This window comes from Platalea leucorodia, assembly GCF_965183815.1.
Source record: "Platalea leucorodia genome assembly, chromosome: 12".
Taxonomy (NCBI): Eukaryota; Metazoa; Chordata; class Aves; order Pelecaniformes; family Threskiornithidae; genus Platalea; species Platalea leucorodia.
In genome coordinates, this window is record NC_138834.1 from 15,893,676 (window position 1) to 15,913,135 (window position 19,460).

The 19,460-nt window shown below is 55.8% G+C and overlaps 1 protein-coding gene across 1 annotated transcript; it reads left to right on the top strand.

The window, feature by feature from the left end:
- Positions 1-5,741: 5,741 nt before the first annotated feature.
- On the top strand, positions 5,742-18,334 carry MLEC (malectin). Its single transcript, XM_082325339.1, has 5 exons — positions 5,742-5,965; positions 9,273-9,451; positions 10,830-11,006; positions 11,166-11,223; positions 12,424-18,334. Exons 1-5 carry the CDS (start codon positions 5,761-5,763, stop codon positions 12,651-12,653), a joined length of 849 nt encoding a protein of 282 aa, XP_082181465.1. The 5' UTR covers positions 5,742-5,760; the 3' UTR covers positions 12,654-18,334.
- The last annotated feature ends 1,126 nt before the right edge of the window (positions 18,335-19,460 follow it).

The window sequence follows — 19,460 nt, forward strand, 5'->3', positions numbered from 1 at the left end:
GATGTGGAGCCTGGATGTCCCTGTGAGAGGTGGTGGCTGGGCTCGGGGAGAAGGACCGCGGCAGATGCACGCTGTGGCGTCTGCACCGGCGTCCAGAGGCAAGTCCTTGCTGCAGGGAGGGGAGACGCTGCTGGGCACTAAGCCTGCGGCAGGGCTCTGCCCTCCCTCCTGCTGTCCTCACGGCGAAGGGGCCTGGCGGTGCCTCTCGGTGAGGGCAGTGTGGAGGGTCCCCACCTCTGCATCCCCCTGGCTTGCAAGGGGGCAGGTGAGAGCCCCTGCGTGGCAAGGAGCAACGGGAGAGAGGGCACAGAGCGGAGCTGGGGGGGATAGGCAGCAATAGCCAGCCCCCCCCCTTCTCAGACCATGTCAAACACAACTGCGAGCGTATGCGCAGCGGGGGCCGTGCTGCGGGAGCTGAGCTGTAACACTGTTGGTGCCGGGGATTGGCCGGGAGCCGCCTTGTGTGGCAGTGCCCTGCTCTCCAGCTTGTTCACACTCAAAAATGCTGCACGTGTCTGCAGCGGTGACAGCAGCAGCCTCCAGGCCCTGCCAGCTGCTTCCAGACACATCGGATGCTCATCCTCCTTCCCCTTTCCCCAGGACGCTCCCAGCCTCCTGCTCCCTTCCCCTACTCTTCCAGACCTACACTTGTCCCCGTTCTCTATGCAGAGAACTGGGACTGATTTCTGCTTGGCTTCAAAGGGCATCGTCGTTGCCGTGTGTTTCTCAGTGTGACTGGGAGCTGTTTTTCTCTCAGTTGCCCCCTTACTCCAACGGGGAGGTTAGGGACCGACATTCTCCTGCTTCCTCCATCTCAAATCTTTCACTTCCCGGGTTCCCTTTCAGATTCTCAGGGTCCACAAATCTGTGTCCCAAAGGGGGATTTTCTGTTCTGCTTTCCTGTTGCTGTGCCAACCAGCATAGCTGCAGCAATGGCTGATATCCCAGCAATGGAAAAACTGTTTCTTCTTATATTTGTGCGTGTGTGTACTCGTGTTTGCACAGGCGTGTGCACTGGGAAAGGGTTGTGTGTGCACGCATAAAAGCAGGGAGCGCAGATAGGTACCTGGGAGTGCAGCAGTAGAAGAGTTTGTTTGCAAGTGGGTGTATGCAAACTATGTGTGTGTATCTATGGAGCTGGTGCAGTCTTAGAAATGTGGGTGTGAGCCAAGAAATTGGAAAATGGGTATTTAGAGATCTCCATATTTACTGGTACAGCAGCTGTATTGTGCTTAGGAGATGAGGGTGATAAACTGAACAGAGTCCAGAGTCCTGGTGAGTTATATGTGTACTTAGGGTAATACTGAGACCTGTGCGGGCTTGTGTCTGCCCGAGGGAGTGTTTGTACACAAATGTGCTTCACTCACAGTGGAGCCCGTTGAAGAAGCATGCGCGTGTATGCAGAGCAAGAGGACAGCCGCGCTGCTGGCCTGTGTGCAGCAGAGTGGCCGTGCCTGCCCACAGGGACCGGTGACGACTCGGAGCACAAGCCCTGTGCCATAGCCAGCGTGCACAAGCCCGACAGACAGTCAGTGGCAACAGCCACGGTGGCTGCTCTGCCTGCTCCTTCCCGGCTCCTGCACTGAGCAGCCGTGTCTCTTGCCCGCAGCGGCAGATGGCAGGACATGGTCTTAATTTATGTAAAATTGTAAACCCATTTCTAGAGGCTGCACTGAAGCACAGCGCAGCATCATGGCAGCTGGGGATGTTCTCTGCGAGCTACTGCCATTTCGACTTAGGCAGGTCCCTGCGTTTGTACCGTGGCAGAGCTGTGTCTGTCTTGCCAAGCAATGCAGGGACACGGGCGTGAGGGGAAGGGTGGCCGCAGGACACCTTTGTGTCATTGCAGAGGCAGTCCTGGAGCCACAGCTACTTCCGAGGGAAGCTGGGTCTCTGCCAAATGATCTGTAGCTCTTTTCTGCCTGGTCTCAGCATGATACAGTGAACGGGTCAGACAGCAGGTCTCCAAAGCATTAATTTTTTTTCCTTCCAGCAGCAGCTCTTGCTGCAAGCCTGGTTTTTCCTTGCACAACAAACCCCAAATAATCCCAGGGAGTTTTACTGTTTTCTTGTGCAGACAGGGTCAGAGGTTAAAGCTCCAATCTAAATAATCTAATTCCAGAGATAATCCTTTTGCTCTCATCTCCAATCCGGTACCAGGGAGGCTTCTGAATAGCTCCACATGGCAGGGCAGAGCCGGTCCCCTCTGGGCACCTGAGCCCCGTAGCCCCGTGTGTTCGGGAGCTGGCCCAGGCAGTGGGGCTGGCTCACCTTGACTTCTCAGATGTCCCGTTAGCCATGAGGTCCGCTTCTGACCCACACGTCTCCATTGCTCTTTTTGGACATCCCCAATCCCGATCCCTTTTTCCTGCAGGACATGGCTAATACCCAAAACACGTCCCCCACACGGTTTGGTAGACCAGGCAGGACTGATTCAAGACTGAGAGTCATTTTGGCACAGCTGCCAGGGGACAGGGAGAGATCAAGGGATTGAGAAGACAACCCCGAGCCTTTCACTTGTAGGTTACTGGTGTAAATGCAGCCTGCATCAAGGGACGGGTGGCTCAGTGGATTAGTAACAGGATACAGAGCCTTTGACATCTGGGGCACAAGCTGGCATCAAGTTGTTGGTGACCGCAAGTAATGATTCAGGGGCAGCAGCGTAGGACATCGTGGACGCAGGCCGTCGCAGCCCGTCTGCCGTCCTCTGCCAGCGGCCATGGCCAGACGGTGAGCCAGGGCGAGCGCTCCTCCTGCACCCCGATGAGCACAGCCGCTATCCCTCCTCACTCGCTGCTGCTCAGGTCATCCCTCTTGCTTCACCACGGGCTGCTGATTCTTGGGAAATAGTCATCCAGGCTGGTTATGAGAAGATGCTCTGACTGGGGAGGCGGAGGAGGTATCGCAATGCTCAGCGCCTTGCCCTCTAAAAAGGCTGAGTCCTCGGACAGAGGGGAAAGAGAGGGGTTTTCCCCTCTGTTCAAGGAGGGGAACTCTTCCTTTTCAAGGAAACTCTTCTCTTTTCAAGTAGGAATTGCTGATATTTTGCTGTGAGATGTGCAGGAGCCCCAGGAGCCCTCGACAGGGACCCCAGGCTTGGCACAGCCAGGGAAGCCCCTGGTGATGCTCCCAAGGCAGGGGATGAGCTGGGTTAGCTCCCAGCTGCCCTTCTACACGCCTGGGGCCAAAGAGGCCCCTTCAGCTGAGGGACCTGTCTTGCTCATACCTAAATGTTAGCTAGCAAATCCCTTCATGTCTGAATTCCTGCGTGCGGGCACTTTTGGTCTGGGCCGAGCGGTGTTGATGCTGGGTTTGTAGTGAAGGCCCAGTCACCGGCTGCACGGCCCCCGCGCCCCCCGAGGCAGCGAAGGTCCTGCCGCGAGCCTCGCGCTCCCCAGCTCCCCAACAGCTTGGTTTCAGCCAGGCTCTGCCCAGCCAATGCTCGGGCCCCCGCTGCCGTTTTGTGTGTGTGCGTGAGACCTGTGAGAGCCCTGCTGACCCAGGGGCCAGCGCGGCCAGTTGCCTCAGCCCACCTGGGCCACACAAGGGGCTGTGTGTGGCCCTCGGCGGGACCTTTGCTGCCCTGGGGGGGTCTCAGGACTGGAAATAGGAGGATTCACGCCCACGGACATTGCTGTTCGTAACCCCAACCCCGCCGCCTCCTTGGCTCACTGACGATTCACACCGTCCCTCTTCTCACGTCACTTTTGCACTAACCTGGTGACACACAAAGCGTTCACGTGCTTTGAAGTTGCGCTCCTGACCCAGGCGCATCGCAGTTTAAGCTGAGAAATCTTGAGAGATTAGGGAGGATCATCTGTAATCGGTACAAATGAGCTCTAACGAGGCCTCCCTCGGCCCCGCCAGCTGGACAGCATTGTTCTGGGCACGGCTGCTTGCGCTCCTTTGCTGACTGAACTTGGGGGACACCCGACAGGTCACAAACACCGCGGGGATACGGGAGATGAGCCTGGATTTGATCAGATGCTGCCAGGGCTGGGGTCTGTAACGCTGAGACGATTTGCCAGGAACCAGCGTGAGCTGGCTTAATCTGGAGAGGTGCTAAGTGCGTGCATTTCCGCTGCTTTTCTGCACGTGGTTTCCTAAGCCACCGCGCGGTTTCAGGAACCCTTCCCGGCGGCAGCAGCGCTGGCGTGGGAGCACAGCAGTGCCACGTCTGCCCCGGTTCAGTTACGCCGCGAGCCCGGGAGCCGACGTGACAGCAGCGAGGACGCGCTCTGGGGCCCGCTCCGCCTGGGCAGAGCGGGTTAGGGAGCAGGGGGTGGGGGTTACACGCCCCTCACCGAACTGCCTTCGCTTCTCCAAGGCTGGGTCCTGTTAAGAGGCCTCCGAGGTACGTTACAAAAGCAACAAGCCCATTTAATTCACAATCGGCAGCTCTCAGTCTTTATTTCTAACAACAAATGCATTGTGGAAGACCCAAATTAATAAAATGTCATTGGGACTTAGGAGCAGCCGCTGCTAACGCGGGTGGTGACTGAAGTGCGGACGCGAGGCTTGGCTGCCTTCTGAAGCTTTGAGGAACACCACGACCAGACAGAAGGGCAAACAGGGAGGCAAACATTATTTGCTCTCCCTCGCCGGGCAGTGAGCGACTTTCATCCAGTCTCCACCTGTGATGTCTCGCTCCAGCCCTCCCGAGACCTCACCAAGGGCCTGCAGGGAAAAAAAAACACAGGATCTTAACGTTCTGCTGTAAAATGCGTCAGAGGGAGAAAAATCACTGGCGGCGTCGGGGTTGGTGTCGGGGTTGGTGTCGGGGTTAGCTCCCCCTTCCTCTCGTAGTGCCCGTTTTACTTCTCAGGCAGGTTACTGTGGTCCGAGGTGGTCGCCCGCCGCCCAGCTGCCTCGCTCCTCACGGGTGGGCCTGTTCCCGTACGCCGTGGCGGGGGCGGACGGGGGAGCCCGCGCGTTTTGTGGAGGCAGGGAACCGGCCCTGGGAGTTGCCGTTCGGAGCACGGCGCACACGGCACTACCGGGATGCAACGCGGGGCCGCCCCGGCGGCGGCGGCGGAGCTCCCGCTCCCCCAGCTCCGCTCCCAGCCGCTTTCCCGAGCCCCGCGGCCGCGCCCGGGCCGGCCCGCACCGGCCCGCTCCCCCCGGGGCCGCTGCTCCCCCCGGGGCCCGGCCGCTCCCCCCGGCGCCGCTCCGGTGCCTCCGGCCGCGGCGCCGCCCGTTGCCCCGGCAACGCGCCCGGCGCCCCGCTTCCCGCCGCCGCCCCACAGTGCTTCGCGTTCCGGCCGCGCTGGAGCTCCCTGATTGGCGGGGCGGAGGGGGCGGGGCTCTTCCCGCAGGCGTCCGGCGCTGAGGGGAGCCGCTCGGGCTGCGGCCCCGCTCCGGAGGACGCCTCGTTCCTCCCCGCCCCTCCCCGCCGCTCCTTCCTGCGGGAGCCGGTTCTGCCCTCGCTCCCCTCCCCGAGCGGGCGGTACCGGCCCCGGGCGCTCCCGGCTCGCAGGGTCCGGCTCCCCGCTCCGCTCCCGCCGGACCCGCCTCCCGCCGCAGCGCGCCGCCGTCCCTTCGCCTCTCAACCAAGCCTGGTGGCCCGCTCCCGCCGCCCATTGGCCCGGCGCGTTATGAATATGCAGATAGAGGCCCGCGGCCGACGAATGGCAGGCGGGCGGAGCATTAATATTCGCGTAGCGGCGCGTGGATTGGCCGGCTCTCTCTCCGCCCCGGCAGCGGGGTAGGCTGCCCCCTGGCGGCGGCAGGAAGGGGCGGGCGCGGCGCCGGGAGCCCGAGATGGTGGGCGCCGGGGCGCGCGGGGCGCCGCTGCTGCCGCCCGTGCTGCTGCTGCTGCTGCCGCCGCTGCTGCTGCTGGTGCGGGGCGCGGCGGGCGGCCTGGCCGACAGCGTCGTCTGGGCCGTCAACGCGGGCGGCGATGCCCATGTGGACGTGAACGGCATCCACTTCCGCAAGGACCCGCTGGAGGGCCGCGTGGGCCGAGGTGAGGGCGGGGGGGACGCCGGTGCGGGCCGGTGGGGCTGCCCTCCGGGCACGGCGGCGGGGCTCCGGGGCTCGCGTCCCCCCGGCGCCGTCCCGCCTCCCCCGGCCCCGCCGCGGCGGGCCGGCGGCGCTCCCCGCAGGGCTGCGGTGGCCCGGGCGGGCCCGCAGGCGGGGTCTCCTCTCCCCCTCGCCGGGGGACAGCGAGGGCCCGCGGGGAGCGCCGGCACTTGTCACCCCCCGGGGCGGCGGCCGGGCCCGGCTGGGGGCTGCACCCCCGTCCCCGCGGCGGAGCGGGCCCCGGGCCCCGGTGGCGGCGGGCTGAGCCCCGCGGGCTGCGGGCTGGTTTTCCCGGCCTCGGGCTGCGGGGTTGTGTAACGCCGGGGGCGAAGCCGCTCCCCGCGGGCTGGAGCGGAATTTCGGCTGGAAAGGTGACGGGAGCGGTCAGGCTGCCAAAGCGGCCGCCCGCAGCCGCCCACCTCCTTGGTTTGGGTTTGGGTTTTTTCCATTTTCCACTGAAAGACCCCAGTTTCCACAGCAAGATCTGCCAGCTTGAAGCCCAGCCCGCGGCGCTCTCCGGAAAGCGAGAACGCGCTTCGCCCGCTCTGCGCAGCCGGATCGCGGAGGGCGCGGGGTGATGCCTGGCGCCCGCGGCCTGGTCCCGGCAAGGAGGAGCGCCCGCCGCGAGCCCCGGTGCTGCGGCCCGGGAGGAAGGTGCAGCGGGCTCGTCGGCTCCGCCGAGCAGCCGGGCCCCCGTCCTGGCAGGGCGTTGGAGAGCAGGGCAGGGACAGAAGCAGAAGTGGAGGCAGGTGGGACGTGATCAGCTGCTCTGACTACTGAATCAGTAACGTCTTCTATCTCGCAGTAAGGGCAGGATGGAGAACTGGTATTGCACTTGGGTTACCTTTTCCTACTTCCTCTGAAACCACTCCGGTTGTATGAACGTCGCCTGTTTCTGATAATCGGTGCACCAAAACTTAGTTGGCTCGCGAATGTATTGAAAAGTTAGCTGTGCTGAGCTGCTCCTCCTGTCACTTACGGGTGAGTGGTGGAGCGCAGAGCGGATGAGCTGTCTGTTGGCTTTTAAGCCTAACCTTCACTGTTTCCCTGTAGGATGGTGAGGATTGTCCTGTGCTAGGACTGCCATTGCTCAGCCCGCGTGAGTGCCATCCCGAACGGAGAGCCGTTTGGGCACAATGGATACGGGGGAGGTCACTTTTAAATACTAATACGGTTTGTTAGGAGTTTTTCACCCCCGTGAAAGCTGGCGCCCCGGTCACACAAGGTGCCCTGATCGCTGTAGGTCAGCTTCCCTTCACATGTGTGGCTTGAAGGAGAGTGTCCGTGTGGACTTGAACAATTTATCTTCGAGTTGAGGAGAAAAAAAGGGTCTTTTTCAAGCACGCTGTGACATGCTCTTCCTTTGGGGACGGCCTGTGGTGTCTCTGAACAGCAGGCTGTTCCAGTAATCCTGCTTCAGCCAGCGGTGCCAGGCACAGCGGAGGAAACTTTACCCCTTTGAGCTCTCAGCTGCTTTTCCCTCAATGGCTTTTTATTGCACCATTGTTCGGTTTACTCTGGGCTCCTCTCTGTGTTGATAGGCATGTAATGGCTACAGCAGAAATATGTGGCTGACTGGGAGGAAGCAGCGTTTCTGGGCTGTACTGCCTCTGGGCAAATTAAAACCCTTTTTTTTTTTTTTCCCCCCTCCCCAAGCCTCAGTTCAGATGCTGTGCCCTAAAGGACAGAATGTGCTGATGGCAATTACAGAATAGCCAGGTGCCAAACATAGTTGAGTCGCAGCTTACTGCGTACTGCTCGTCTCTCGGTGAGCTGCCTCTCGGCGTGCCCAGCGCTGTGAAATCAAGCTCGCTTCCACAGGTGTGTCGGCAGACCTCTGATACGCAGGTGACAGGTCTTCTCTCCAGTTACCTTCTTGGATATTAAAGGACTTTCTTCCTATGCAGGCTTTCCTCTAATAGGAGCTGACTTTTGTGGAGTCCTTGGTTCGCTATCGCTGTGATCTGGAGCTGGCCAGAAATACCTGTGTGGGAGGACAGGTTAAACTTTTCACCCTCTCTGTTTCTGGTTATTAGAGTCTTCAGCCTTTGCGCCCGGGTTCGAGCGGTAAAGAGAAGCAGACGATTGCCCCAGTAGCCCTGTGTGAAACAGGAGGCTAAGAACTGGCATTAATTTCCTCTCGCTCGTTTGCATTGGCTCCATCTCAGGCAACGTGCGCCGGGTTAGTAGTTCTTGCTTTGTCTTGGCCAATGCAGTGTCTGTTCCCATGGAAATGGGGGTGGAAGTGGCAAGTGTCAGCAGAGAACTTTGTCTGGATCACCTTCGCCTGCCTGAAGTGCCGGTGGGCAGACGGTGACCGCAGTCTTCCCTCCTGCCCCTGCTTCGCTGGGGAATTATTTGATTCGGAGCTCTTGAGGCCTGCATCGGTTTGCGTTTGTACGGTAACCCTGACAGAATAAAGCGTCGAGTCGGGTTAAGGTCTTTTGAGGGCTGCTCTCGAGGTGGTGAAATAATGACTGAGAAGAGGCAAGTTTTATGATTTCTGTTATTTTCTCAGTTATTGTCCCATTTGGGAATGTTGTTTGGGTCTTCCTCAGGGGGCTGTTCAGATATCTGCCGGCAGCACCCATTTCAGCTGGGTGGCTGTGAAAACAGAGCTGCTGGTGCTCTTGAAACCCTCGTGTATCGTTCTTGCTTCCTTCTTCCTGTCCTTAGGCTGGCAGGTATTGCGTGGCTGCGGCGAGCGGAAAGGGGTTTGTAAGCTGTCTAATGCTTTTCACCCTTCTGCCATTCCCCAGGTTTTTGCTTGAGGAGGGCGAGTCTCTAAAACCTGATGCCGTCGACTGCTAATTTCAAATCTGTTGAATGAATGAGTCAAGTCAGTCCTGCTCTGTTTTGGTTTTGTACTCGGAGTTTGTAATTTAAAAATGTTGTAAAAATATTCTAGGTGTGTTTCCTCTTTGAAGCAGGAGTCAATGGCCAAGTCCTTTGGCTCTGTGCCCTGTTTGTGAAACAGACTCTTCTTTCTGAAAGGGCGCGAGGGAGTTTACTGTGTCTTCGGCTGCAGCAGGTCCAGACCTGTTTTTCCACAGGACCCAGGTTCTGGGGCTTTGGGTGCCTCTGCTTCTGCTTCAGTAGTGCCTCCTCCTGGTCAGAGCAAGGAGGGGAGACAGCTCTGACAGGGCATGATGCCACTTAGGGAGTTGAGCGCTTCAAGAGTAGATAAAGTGTCTCTTCCGTGTGCCTCAGAAATTAACCCTTCCTCTCACTCTTTTGTGCTTGAAACCCAGCTTCTGACTATGGTATGAAGCTGCCAATCTTGCGGTCCAACGCGGAAGATCAGATTCTGTACCAGACCGAGCGTTACAATGAGGAAACCTTTGGCTATGAAGTTCCCATCAAAGAGGAGGGTGACTATGTGCTGGTGTTGAAGTTTGCAGAGGTCTATTTTGCACAGTCTCAACAGAAGGTAAGCAAGAGCTCCTTGCTTGTCTCTTTGGTATGAGTTCCTGGCTAAGACTGTGCCTGTCCAGGTTGCCTCTGTTGCTTTGCGTGCTGGAGAAAGGAATGGAGTAAGGCTCTAACGGTTAACTTTGTTCCTAGAGCTCTCGTAGGCCCTGAAACTTCGAGCTCTCTTCCACGTTCCCGATACACGGTTGGCCTGGACAGTTGCATTACAGAGTATTCAAACAAACACGTGCAACTAAACGTAACTAGCGCTAGAGCTTTATGATCTGTTTAGGCTGTGCTGGCTTTGAGAAGAAGCGGTTTTTGCCTTTTTCCTGAACCCTTGTTCCTGACCTGACAGCATGCTTGTGCTGAAGGAAGCATTGCAGAGGGTGAATCAGGGAAGTGATCCGGGTTAAATAACCTACTCAAAACTATTTTTATGAACATGATAAGATTTGATACTGGTTCAAACTGATCCAGAAAGCACAGAGTTAAATTCAACCCTCTTTATTGCTCTTTAAAGAAGAATAATCCTTGCCCACTTTTGAAATCCCTCATGTACAGACGTGGAAGCAGAAGCACAAAGAACTCAAAGCCCTGTGATAAATTGGGAGAGAAGTGGCGTGTGTTTTAGTCTCGTTTTCCCCTGACTCCATCAGCTTCTTTAGAGCCCTGTTCCTTAAGCACTGTGCTGCCTTCCTGCCAGAGAAGTATTTCAGGGAACAGAACTGGTGGGGCTGGCTTACAGAATGGATGCAAAAAGCAGCCTCAGATTAAATCGAAGGGCTGAGGCATCTTTGGTTCCTCTTCCTTCATGTGGTTCTGCTGGGATTCCCCAGGTGCTGAGCGAAGCTTGAGTCATTATGGCCCTGAGGAGGACTTTCACTCTGAATTCACAGATGTGGTTAGCAGTTCAACATTTTACCTCCTTCAAACCCTGTGTACTTCGCCAGCCTGTTTCCTCTTCTCTGCTGCAGGCTGTTAGTTAGAAATGGCTTAACTCCCTAGGGTGTGGTGTGCCGCAGCCACCCTGGGGTGGTAGGAGCAGGTCCTCAGCCAGTGGGTGGAAGAAAGTTGTGAAAGAGAAGTAGGAATAAACCAGAATAAAATTGTGCTGTCCTCAGTTCTGAACAGCAGACATAGGGGTTATTTTAAAAGTTGAAGGCAGATTTCAGGGTATTTGAAAGCAATGTTAGTGCTTCAGTGTCTTTACCTGGCTGCTTTTGGGCTCGGAATCCTTCCCAAGGGAGTGGAGCACATGTGGCGGGACCATGCATGCTGCGGTGCTTTCTGGTCCTGGGTACAGAGCAAGCAGAGACCTTTCCTGCTCTGTTCCCCGTTCAACTATCACGTGCCTGAATCCGTTCTGACACTCTGTCACTTCTTCTGCCCTGAAGGTATTTGATGTTCGCTTGAATGGCCACGTGGTGGTGAAGGACTTGGACATTTTTGACAGAGTTGGACACAGCACAGCTCACGATGAGATCATTCCCATGAGTATCAAAAAGGGGAAACTGAGTGTCCAGGGAGAGGTTTCCACGTTCACAGGGAAGCTGCACATTGAGTTTGTAAAGGTAATAAGCGTTGCTGGGCAGAGCCCTGGTCTTCCTTTTCCCCTTCTTCCCTAGCCGTGTGATGCAGCTGTGTGCTGGGGGAGGAGACGTGATGGGAGGGGGGCGGAATATTTCTTGCCTCAAAGCTGCAGCACTGACTTCCTTCTTTGCTTTCTCTAGGGCTACTATGACAATCCGAAAATCTGTGCCCTATACATCCTGCAAGGAACAGTGGAAGGTAAGCACAGTTTTTGAGCCAGAAGGCTCTTCCCCGTTGGAGAGCAGCCTGTTGCTTCTCAGACCATGAGATCATAGCTCTTGCTGGCCCACCTCTGCCAAAACTGTTTCTCTCTCGGCAAGTTCCCACAGAGTGCAGTTGCAGAATGAAATAGGTGTGTAGTGTCCTCCTACTCCCCCAAGTGCACAAAGCTGCCTCGCTTTTGGAATAAGAAAAATCAGTTTGGTTCAAGACGTCCTGCATATGGGGTAGAGGAGAAGGGAACATGTCTGGTCAGTCTTAGCTTATAGCTACAGCTGTAAGCTGTAGATAAGTTCCCTCTGGCCTTGGATGTCGGCAGCACCCCTGCAGACAAGTAATTCACAGAAATCTGTTAGCTAGTAGTTTAGTGTTTCTTACCTGGAGCTTTGTTTTGCCTTCTCAGCTCAAGGACAAGGCCATGTTTTTTCCCAGATATCAGTTCCTCCGGAAAGCAGTGGGGAGTGCTCGTAAAGTCCTAGCTCTTTTGTCACCCTCTTTGTAAGTCTGTGCTGGAGTTGGAGCCCCCCCAGCTCCTGAACAGCGGAGGTTTAGGAATCCTCTCTGACCAAAGCATGTTTGCTTTACTGTTGGTCAGGGATTGCCAAGTGTTGCCGAAGACTCGGTGCGTAACCTTGTGGCCAGCTGGCACTTTGCTGTGCGGGGACCTGCGATTCAGGCTCCGGGCTCAGAGGACTGGATTTGAGTGGGGTTGGGCCACGCTGCTCTGATAGGTCTGGGGTTGAGGGGTGCAGGGATGTGAGGTAGGACCATTCCTGGAAAGGGTTGTTCCCGTTCCCACCTGTATCTGCTGGTCCCGCAGGCAGCAGGTGCTTGTTCTTGACTAGATCTCACTGAGCGGCTGTGGTATCTGTCTGGATACGCCGCAAGTGTGCTTTTGTGCTGTAACTTCTGTGTGACAGGTAGACGGGGTGGATGGGTGTAATTTTCTTTGCAGACTGGGTCCTCAGATGCTCTTGCACCGTGGAGGAAAGAAATAGTGGTGTGAGCCTCTGTGAGGGATGCTCCTGTTCCCTGGGGTGCTCTGGCCGTGGGGTTGATGTGGTGTCAGGTGCCCTGTTGCCGGTGTGCGTGCTGGATCGGGGAGAGGGGAACGGAGTGACTTGGGTGATTTCCCAGGTTACATCCTGCCTCCTTGCAACCTTTTGTCTCATCCAACAGATGTTCCAAAGCTGCAGCCGCACCCAGGTCTGGAGAAAAAAGAGGAAGATGATGATGAAGATGAATACGATGATGGCTCCAGTGTTAAAAAACAGGCAAATAAGAACCGGGTTCAGTCAGGCCCACGCACACCAAACCCCTATGCCTCGGACAACAGCAGCCTCATGTTTCCTATATTGGTGGCCTTTGGTGTCTTCATTCCTACCCTCTTCTGCCTCTGCCGATTGTGAGAGCAAGCCCCACAGAGCATCAGCCAAGGGGCTGGGAGGGAAGGAGTTGGACCAAACATGGTTGCTTTCAATTTCTCCATATTGTTCATAATTTAAGGAAAAAGAAAAAAAAAAGAAAAAAAAAAAAAAGATGATTCATTTGGAATGAATAGCAGGTCCAGGTAAGAGGGAGCTTACCTTCCCCCTGCCAGCAAGCAGCGAGGCCCTCGCCTTCCCCTTTGCACCATGTGCAGCCTCTGATCCTCCCTGGGGCATCCAAGAGTAAACCGAGTCCTGGCTGTCTGTGTGTTGGGCTGTTGGAAGCTGATGCTAGCAGTCCTGGGCCATGTCCCACGCTGAGAGAAAGCCATGTGCTGCGAGATCTCTGCCTTTGCTGGGTGGAATATGGTTCCTTAAGCAGGGAAGCAGCTCCTAAAACCAGGCCTGGGTACACGTTTTGTCCGGGAGCGTGGAAGTGTTGTGGTGCCGTTGGGTGACTACCGACTATGGAGGATGGAGCCTGGCTCAGCATCTCCCTGAATGTGTGCAACACGATGGATGGTACTCGCCTGCATAAAGATACCAAGACTCCAGCTAGCCGCTCAGCCTCTGTGGAGACGTTCCCCTCCTAAGAGTGCAAGCTGTGCCAGGAGCAGAGGGATTTATCTGGCCCGATTTGCTGCACCAGTTGGGAGAGACTTTCCTAGTTTGACAATTGTAATGTTAGATCCATTGCAGAAGGATTCTGCTGTAGCCTGCGAGAGGCTGACGTTGTTAGCGTCTGATCAGATGCACTTGTTTTCTGTATTGATCATGGCTTTTGTTTCCTTTAATATCCTTTTCTTTTCAAAGGTTTAATTTTAAGCCCAGTTCCTTGTTTTGCCCTTTCTAGCAAGTGACCTCTCCTTTGGAAGAAGCTGAGAATCAGACGACCTAGAGAGGAGGTTCTGGACTTGTTCCTTGGCCGCCTTAACGGTTCGCTCCCTTCCCTGCCCCGTGATTGTGACTGTGAACAACCTGCGCTGTAGGACAGAGCGGAGCAACCTCGCGGATGCTCCCTCTGAGCTCCCCTTCCCTGTCGTAGGGACCAGGCCTGCCTGCAAGCGGTGAGAAGTGCAGTGGAGTTGGTTCGTGTCTTCAGTTAGCTCGGCCTTGTGCATATCAAGGCTCTGTGGTGAAGGGGCAGATGTCCGACATTTCAGTACTGTAGAGCAAGGTGGTTTTGTTGCCCTCCAGAGATCTGGCAGTGAGCAGAACACTGGAGACAAGGTCACCCGCTTCCCCCGGGGATATTTCTGCAAGAGGCTTCTGTTTCCACATGCAGAGCCTGTGCCTGCCTGGCAGAGGCTGAGCAGAGCGAAAGCCCTCGCTGCGCCCGCTGATCCAGAGCTGCAGGCCCGCGGGAGCTGCCTTCCCACGGTCTTGGCCTCTGACATGTTGAGCGCTGCTGGCTGGTGGGAGGGAGATGTTCTGTGTGCTGGAGCAGGATCTGGCCCAGGCGCGGTTGGGTCCTTGCGGGTCAGCTTCGATCCTGGTGAGCTCCGGGCTCACAGAACGCTTTACCTCGTGCTCTCTCTTTATCCGGAGCAGCTGCACTGAGCGGTGTCCTCCTTGCTGCTGCTCCTCCCTGGACCTGAGTTTTCCTAGCGGTTGTTCTTGGGTTTGTTCCCCTGCAGTGGCTTAGCTTTTCTTTGAGCTGAGAAGGGTCAGCAAAATTCCCTTGTTTCTGGAAACGAAACCCGAGGAGCAGCCTTTCTGCTCTGCTGGGCCCAAGCGGCTGAAGCCGTCTCTTCCTCCCAGCCCTCAAGCTGCGAGATGAGCTGTCAGCTCGCGGGCTCCAGAAGGGGAGCAGGGGGAGGTATCAAAGCACTGCTCAGTGGTGCTGAACCTTGCGTTTCCAATCGCATACATCACTGCTATAGGCCTGACCCTACTTCTGTGTCTGTGAGCTAAAAAGCAAGCAGTAGGACCTTAATTACCTTCTCTCCAATTGCACAAGTAGTAACAGCCAGTCTGGGAGAAGCGAGAGGGTCGCTGCCACACCAGAAGGAGAAGACAGGCTTTGAGAGAGCAGATCTTAAGAGCAAACCTTAGGATGAAAAGGTGGTGAGCTTGAAGTTGTCTGCTTTGTCTTCTAGCTGCTGTTAAAATCCGAGTACTCTTAAAACTCCTATAAAATATGAGCTCTGTTTTGTTTGGTGATGGTGCCTGCAGAGATTCTCCGGCATTTTTGGGATTGCCTTAACTGGAGCACGGAGACATTAAGATCTTTATCAGTTTTGAGAAGCATGAACTGTGCTGATTTGTTAAGCAAAGAACCTGGGCTTGAAAGCAAGCTTCTCTGTAAGGAGCTGTTCTCCTCCAGGCCCTTTAGGTTGCATTTTATTTGAGCATCCTTGAAGCAAGGAATCACGCAGCTTCTTGTGGCTCACCCGGTAATCTCTGCACCTTGCCTAGCATGAGAAAAGGGATGTGCATTTAGGTGTGCAAAAGTCGGAGACGAGTCTTCTAGGATCGTTTATCCCTGCCTCTCCTGGCAGCCAGGACACCCGTTTGGTGCCATCAGCCACCCGAAGGCAAGGCTGTGCAGGATGCGATCTGTTGTGTTCCAGTTGCTCAGTTGAAATGAATTTGTCTTATTTGAATAAGAATAGGGAGGAGGAGTAGTTCATCCTTCGTGGCTTCAGTTTAGTTGTTTTGGCTCTGTTTTAATCCCTTTTTATCGCTACGAAGCTGGTGTCTGGGTGGTTGGAGGGTTCCTGACCCTGTTATGGTGCTATGAGCAGTTTTCCTTGTTGGTCCCTCCCCTCCTGACAGGTTTGCCTCGGAAGGAGCCTTCAAACAGAGTGTGTGGGAACACAGGAGGATGGTAGGGGATAACCTTGCTGTGAATGCCGTACTCGGGCTGGTTCCCCTTGTCGTCCCTGTCCGGCACCTGCGAGCCAGCCAGATGGGTGTGATGAGGTACCTGCTCCTGACCAGGGAAAGAAAAAGTTTGGGTTGGCTGTAGCTTTCCAGCGCGGGTGTTTGAGGGAATATCCAAGACGTTGTTTAGCTGAGACCGGTTAGAGACAAGCCTGTTTGCGGTTTGCTGCCTCCAGCCAGCAGCAGGAGCGCGTGTCCCTGTGCAGCAGTGTGGGGAGCTGGGTCTGAACAGACCCTGGCTTGATTCGTGGGGCAGTTGCGGAGAGAGGGGCAGATAAGGCAACTTTAATAAAGCTTCCACTTAATAAAGGGGAGACGACACCATCGATGATGTTTTGGGCCTGGATCCAGCCTCAGGGTAGTGGTTCCAAAGCCTATTTTAATTACCCCTCATCAGCCTCTCCTCATACCTTTAAGCCAGGCCGTTTTCCCCTTCTGTGTGTGTGACTAAAACAACAGCTCTGGCCCTTTCGAGTATCCCAGGTGGCAGTGAGCAGAAAGCCAAAGGAATTCCTGTCTCTTTTTGGTGCCTTTGTCTCAGGCTTTGAATAAAAGTCTATTTGAAGAAGCTTCTTTTTTTTTAAAGGAGCTTCTGAGTTGTTTTTTTTCCCCAAGGGACAGGCATTCCCTGCCCTTGTGATCAGCTGGGGACTGTCTCACTCTCCCTGGATGCCAGCTCCGGAGGTCACAGCTGAAGCAGAGAACTGCGAGCAAATATCTTTGGTTCCAGCCCTTGAGGTCAATGGAAAAAAAGCCTAGCAGGGGATAGAAGAACTGGAAGAGCTCCTTCAGGTCTGGTTTCCCCCAGAAATCTCCCAAAGGCAGGATGGAGAACTTCCAGACAGTCTGGTGCCTGCGTGTCTGTGCAGTTCAGAGCCGAGTGAGTCACGGCTGGGTCCTGGTTAGTCGTATGATGCTTACAGCTTCTGGGTGCGGAGTGTGGCCTTGGGGGGGTCCTGCCCCCCAAACTCACTCGCCAAGGGCTTGCCCTGCGCTGTTTGGGTCTGAACAGGGAGCAGAGACCCGTGCTTTGTCCCTTGGCCTGCCTTTAAGTTGAATGGGATTGCAACAGCCAGGGAAATGTCTTGACATGGGAAGTCTGGGCTGAACAGGCCTGTCTTTGAGGGAAAACAGCAGGAGGAGGGAGAGGACCAGCAGAGCGGCTTCAGCCCTTGATATGAGACAGATTCTGAGCAGCTGTGAAGTACCAAGTGTTTCAGGCTCTGTTTGGTGCTCAAATGTGGGAGAGATCTGTCTGCTTCTTGCACTTATGTGGCGGGGAGGGAAATATCCTTGCTGAGAATCCAAGGGAAATGGGAGCCGGGCCAGCACTGAGCGAATTTACCTACCGGCGCTTCTGCATCTCCACAACAAATGCTAAGGCCTAATACAATTCAAGGATGCTTTTTTTAATGTCAGCCTGGTTCCACCAGTCTGTCTTCACTGGCTAGTCCCAAATAGGCTCAGACAAGCGTCCTCAACGGCACAAACGCAACACCAGGCTGGGGCTGTGAAGGCTCCGAGACGTGATTACACGAATAGGCCTCCTGTGCTGCGCCCCTGCTTCGCGCGCTGCCCAGCGGGGCTGGGGCACGTGCGTTTCACCTTGGATCCGAAAGGATTTGTCCCAGGAGAACAGTAGCAACCGTATTGAAGTGGTGCTGGGCTGGACGGGAGAGGTGAAAGCAGGTCCATGTCTTCCGGGACTCTGGCTTGCTCAGAGTTTATTGCTGTATATTAAATACTATTTTTGGAGATTGGGGGGAAGATGGGGGAGGGGGAGGGATGTGGCAGCGCCGTCCCCAGGCTGATCAGTGGGATGCTTCTGCAGGTTATTGATAGGTTTTGATTTTTTTTTTTCCCCAAGAAGTGCTTTATTTAAAAAAAAAAAAAAAAAAAGGAAAAAAATAATCAACAAAACAGAATAATCAACAAAACAGAAGTGCTTTCCTTCCTCCTAGAAACAGTGCTGGCTGACTAGAAAATGTGAATAATCTTTGCAAACATCAGAGGTCTCTGCTAAAGAGTTTGTGTGATGGAGATTTTGAGGCAGGGGGCAAAGTACAGCTTGAACCAGTTTAACTGGGGAGAGTGCGAATCTAGGAAACGCAGGATCTCTGCCCTGGAGTGGTTCCCGGTCACGGGCAGCGGGGATGTGCTTGCCTGTGGTACCGCGGCTGTTCTGTCGTGCTGTAACAGCCCCTCAGCTAGGGCGCTGGCGTGAAGCGGTGTCTGAAAACTGGCTGGCAAGTAGGGGCGTGAATTTTTCATGGTTTCTACAGGGGCTTGGTGTGTTCAGGGCTTTCCTGCTCCAGAAGCAGCTGGGTTGGTAAAGCCGCCCCAGAGAAGGTGAGAGCAGAGGCAGGGTTTGTGCTTCGTGCCGGGAGGCAGCAGCCGGGACTGCGAGACGCTGGGCAGGTGACAGCGACGTTTGGGTCCCATCGGCGTAGCAGCTTGTAGCGTTGGGAAATGGTCCCCGTGCTCCCTAGCGCCCGGCTGCGTAGGCTGGGGTGCGTGGAAGCGACCCGTGCTGTTGGCATTAAGGACGTGTCACAAACTCCTTGAAGCTGCAGGTCTAAGTTGTCTGTAAAGCGTGGGGAGAGATCTCCATCTGTACTTGTCACCAGTACAAAGCGTTTTTAAGGAGGATTTTTTATTTTATTGTCCATTGCTTTGTGTTATAACAACTTGCAGTGACATTTTTTAGTTTGTTTTGCAGCAAGCTTGGGCCCTGGGTGAAAAGCACAGATGTCTATTTCTGATTGCATTGGCTTTGCGAGGACTAGTTTGGGGGAAAAGACGGGTGTGGGGGTGGGTTATTTTATTTTTGGTACACGGTAGCGGTTTTATTTTTTAATTTCCCCAGGACGTTTGTTTGAGGGAATGTTCTGAAATCTACTGTCTGGCAGTTTTAACCAGCAGTGTGTTAAAGGAAAATAAACAAAATTATATTGTCACTTGGATGAGGTGGTCCCTCTTTTCTAGCGATGGGGATGGGGGAACCCCCTCTGCTTTACGGCTGGCGGTGCGGGCGGCCGAGGCTGACGGCACTGCGGAAGGGCCTGCGGGCCGCTGCCGACGTGCAGTTTGACATCCCACCGCTGCTGCAGCCCAGAGCCTCCCCCTGCCGCCGCCTGCCTCCGGTACCGCTCCAGGATTCTCTCGCCGGTTGTTTGGGGCGATTAAGCGCAAGTTGAACGGTACAACATCCTCTTAAAAGTGCTGATGTGGACCTTGTTGCTTCCTGCTCAGATCGGGAGCACCAGAGATGTAATCTGCCTTCTGGGGTTTTGCAAGCTGCCCCGATTGCAGCTTGAAACCACGTCGGAGGCGGTGAGAAGGGGCTGGAGCCGGGGCAGAAAGCGGCGCCTTCCTTCTCCAGGGGCCTGCTCTGGGGGACGAGGGACCCTGGCCCCGTGCGGAGCAGCCGCTCGGGATGGAGGCACCAACCCCGACGCAGCGAGGAGGGTTTGGGAGCGCTGGCATGGGCAGGCTGGCTCGAAATTGCATTGGGTTGGCAGTAGCAGGCGTGTGCTGCTTACAAGCAGCAGCAAATGTCACTAACCACGGCTCTGAATCTGTTTCCAGTCATCTTGAGCGTGTTGAGTGGCGGCTGGAGCCTGAAAAGAGGATGCAGATGTTTCTTGTTCAGCCCTTCGGGGAACCGGGGCAAGGAGGTGACTCCCAGCAGCTCTTCGGTGGCTGCTGCAGGCTGGTGGGCAGCCCCTCTCGGGACGAAACGCAGCCTCGCCGCGGTGCGATATCCCCTGGGTCCCTCCCGCCGGGCTCGTCCGAGGCCGGCCGTGGCCCTGCGGCCCGCCGTGCCCCTCCGGTGGGGGCTCGGGGGGCCCGGGCTGGCGGTGACCCGCTCCCGTCCCTGCCTGGGGTCCCGGCTCCCCAGGC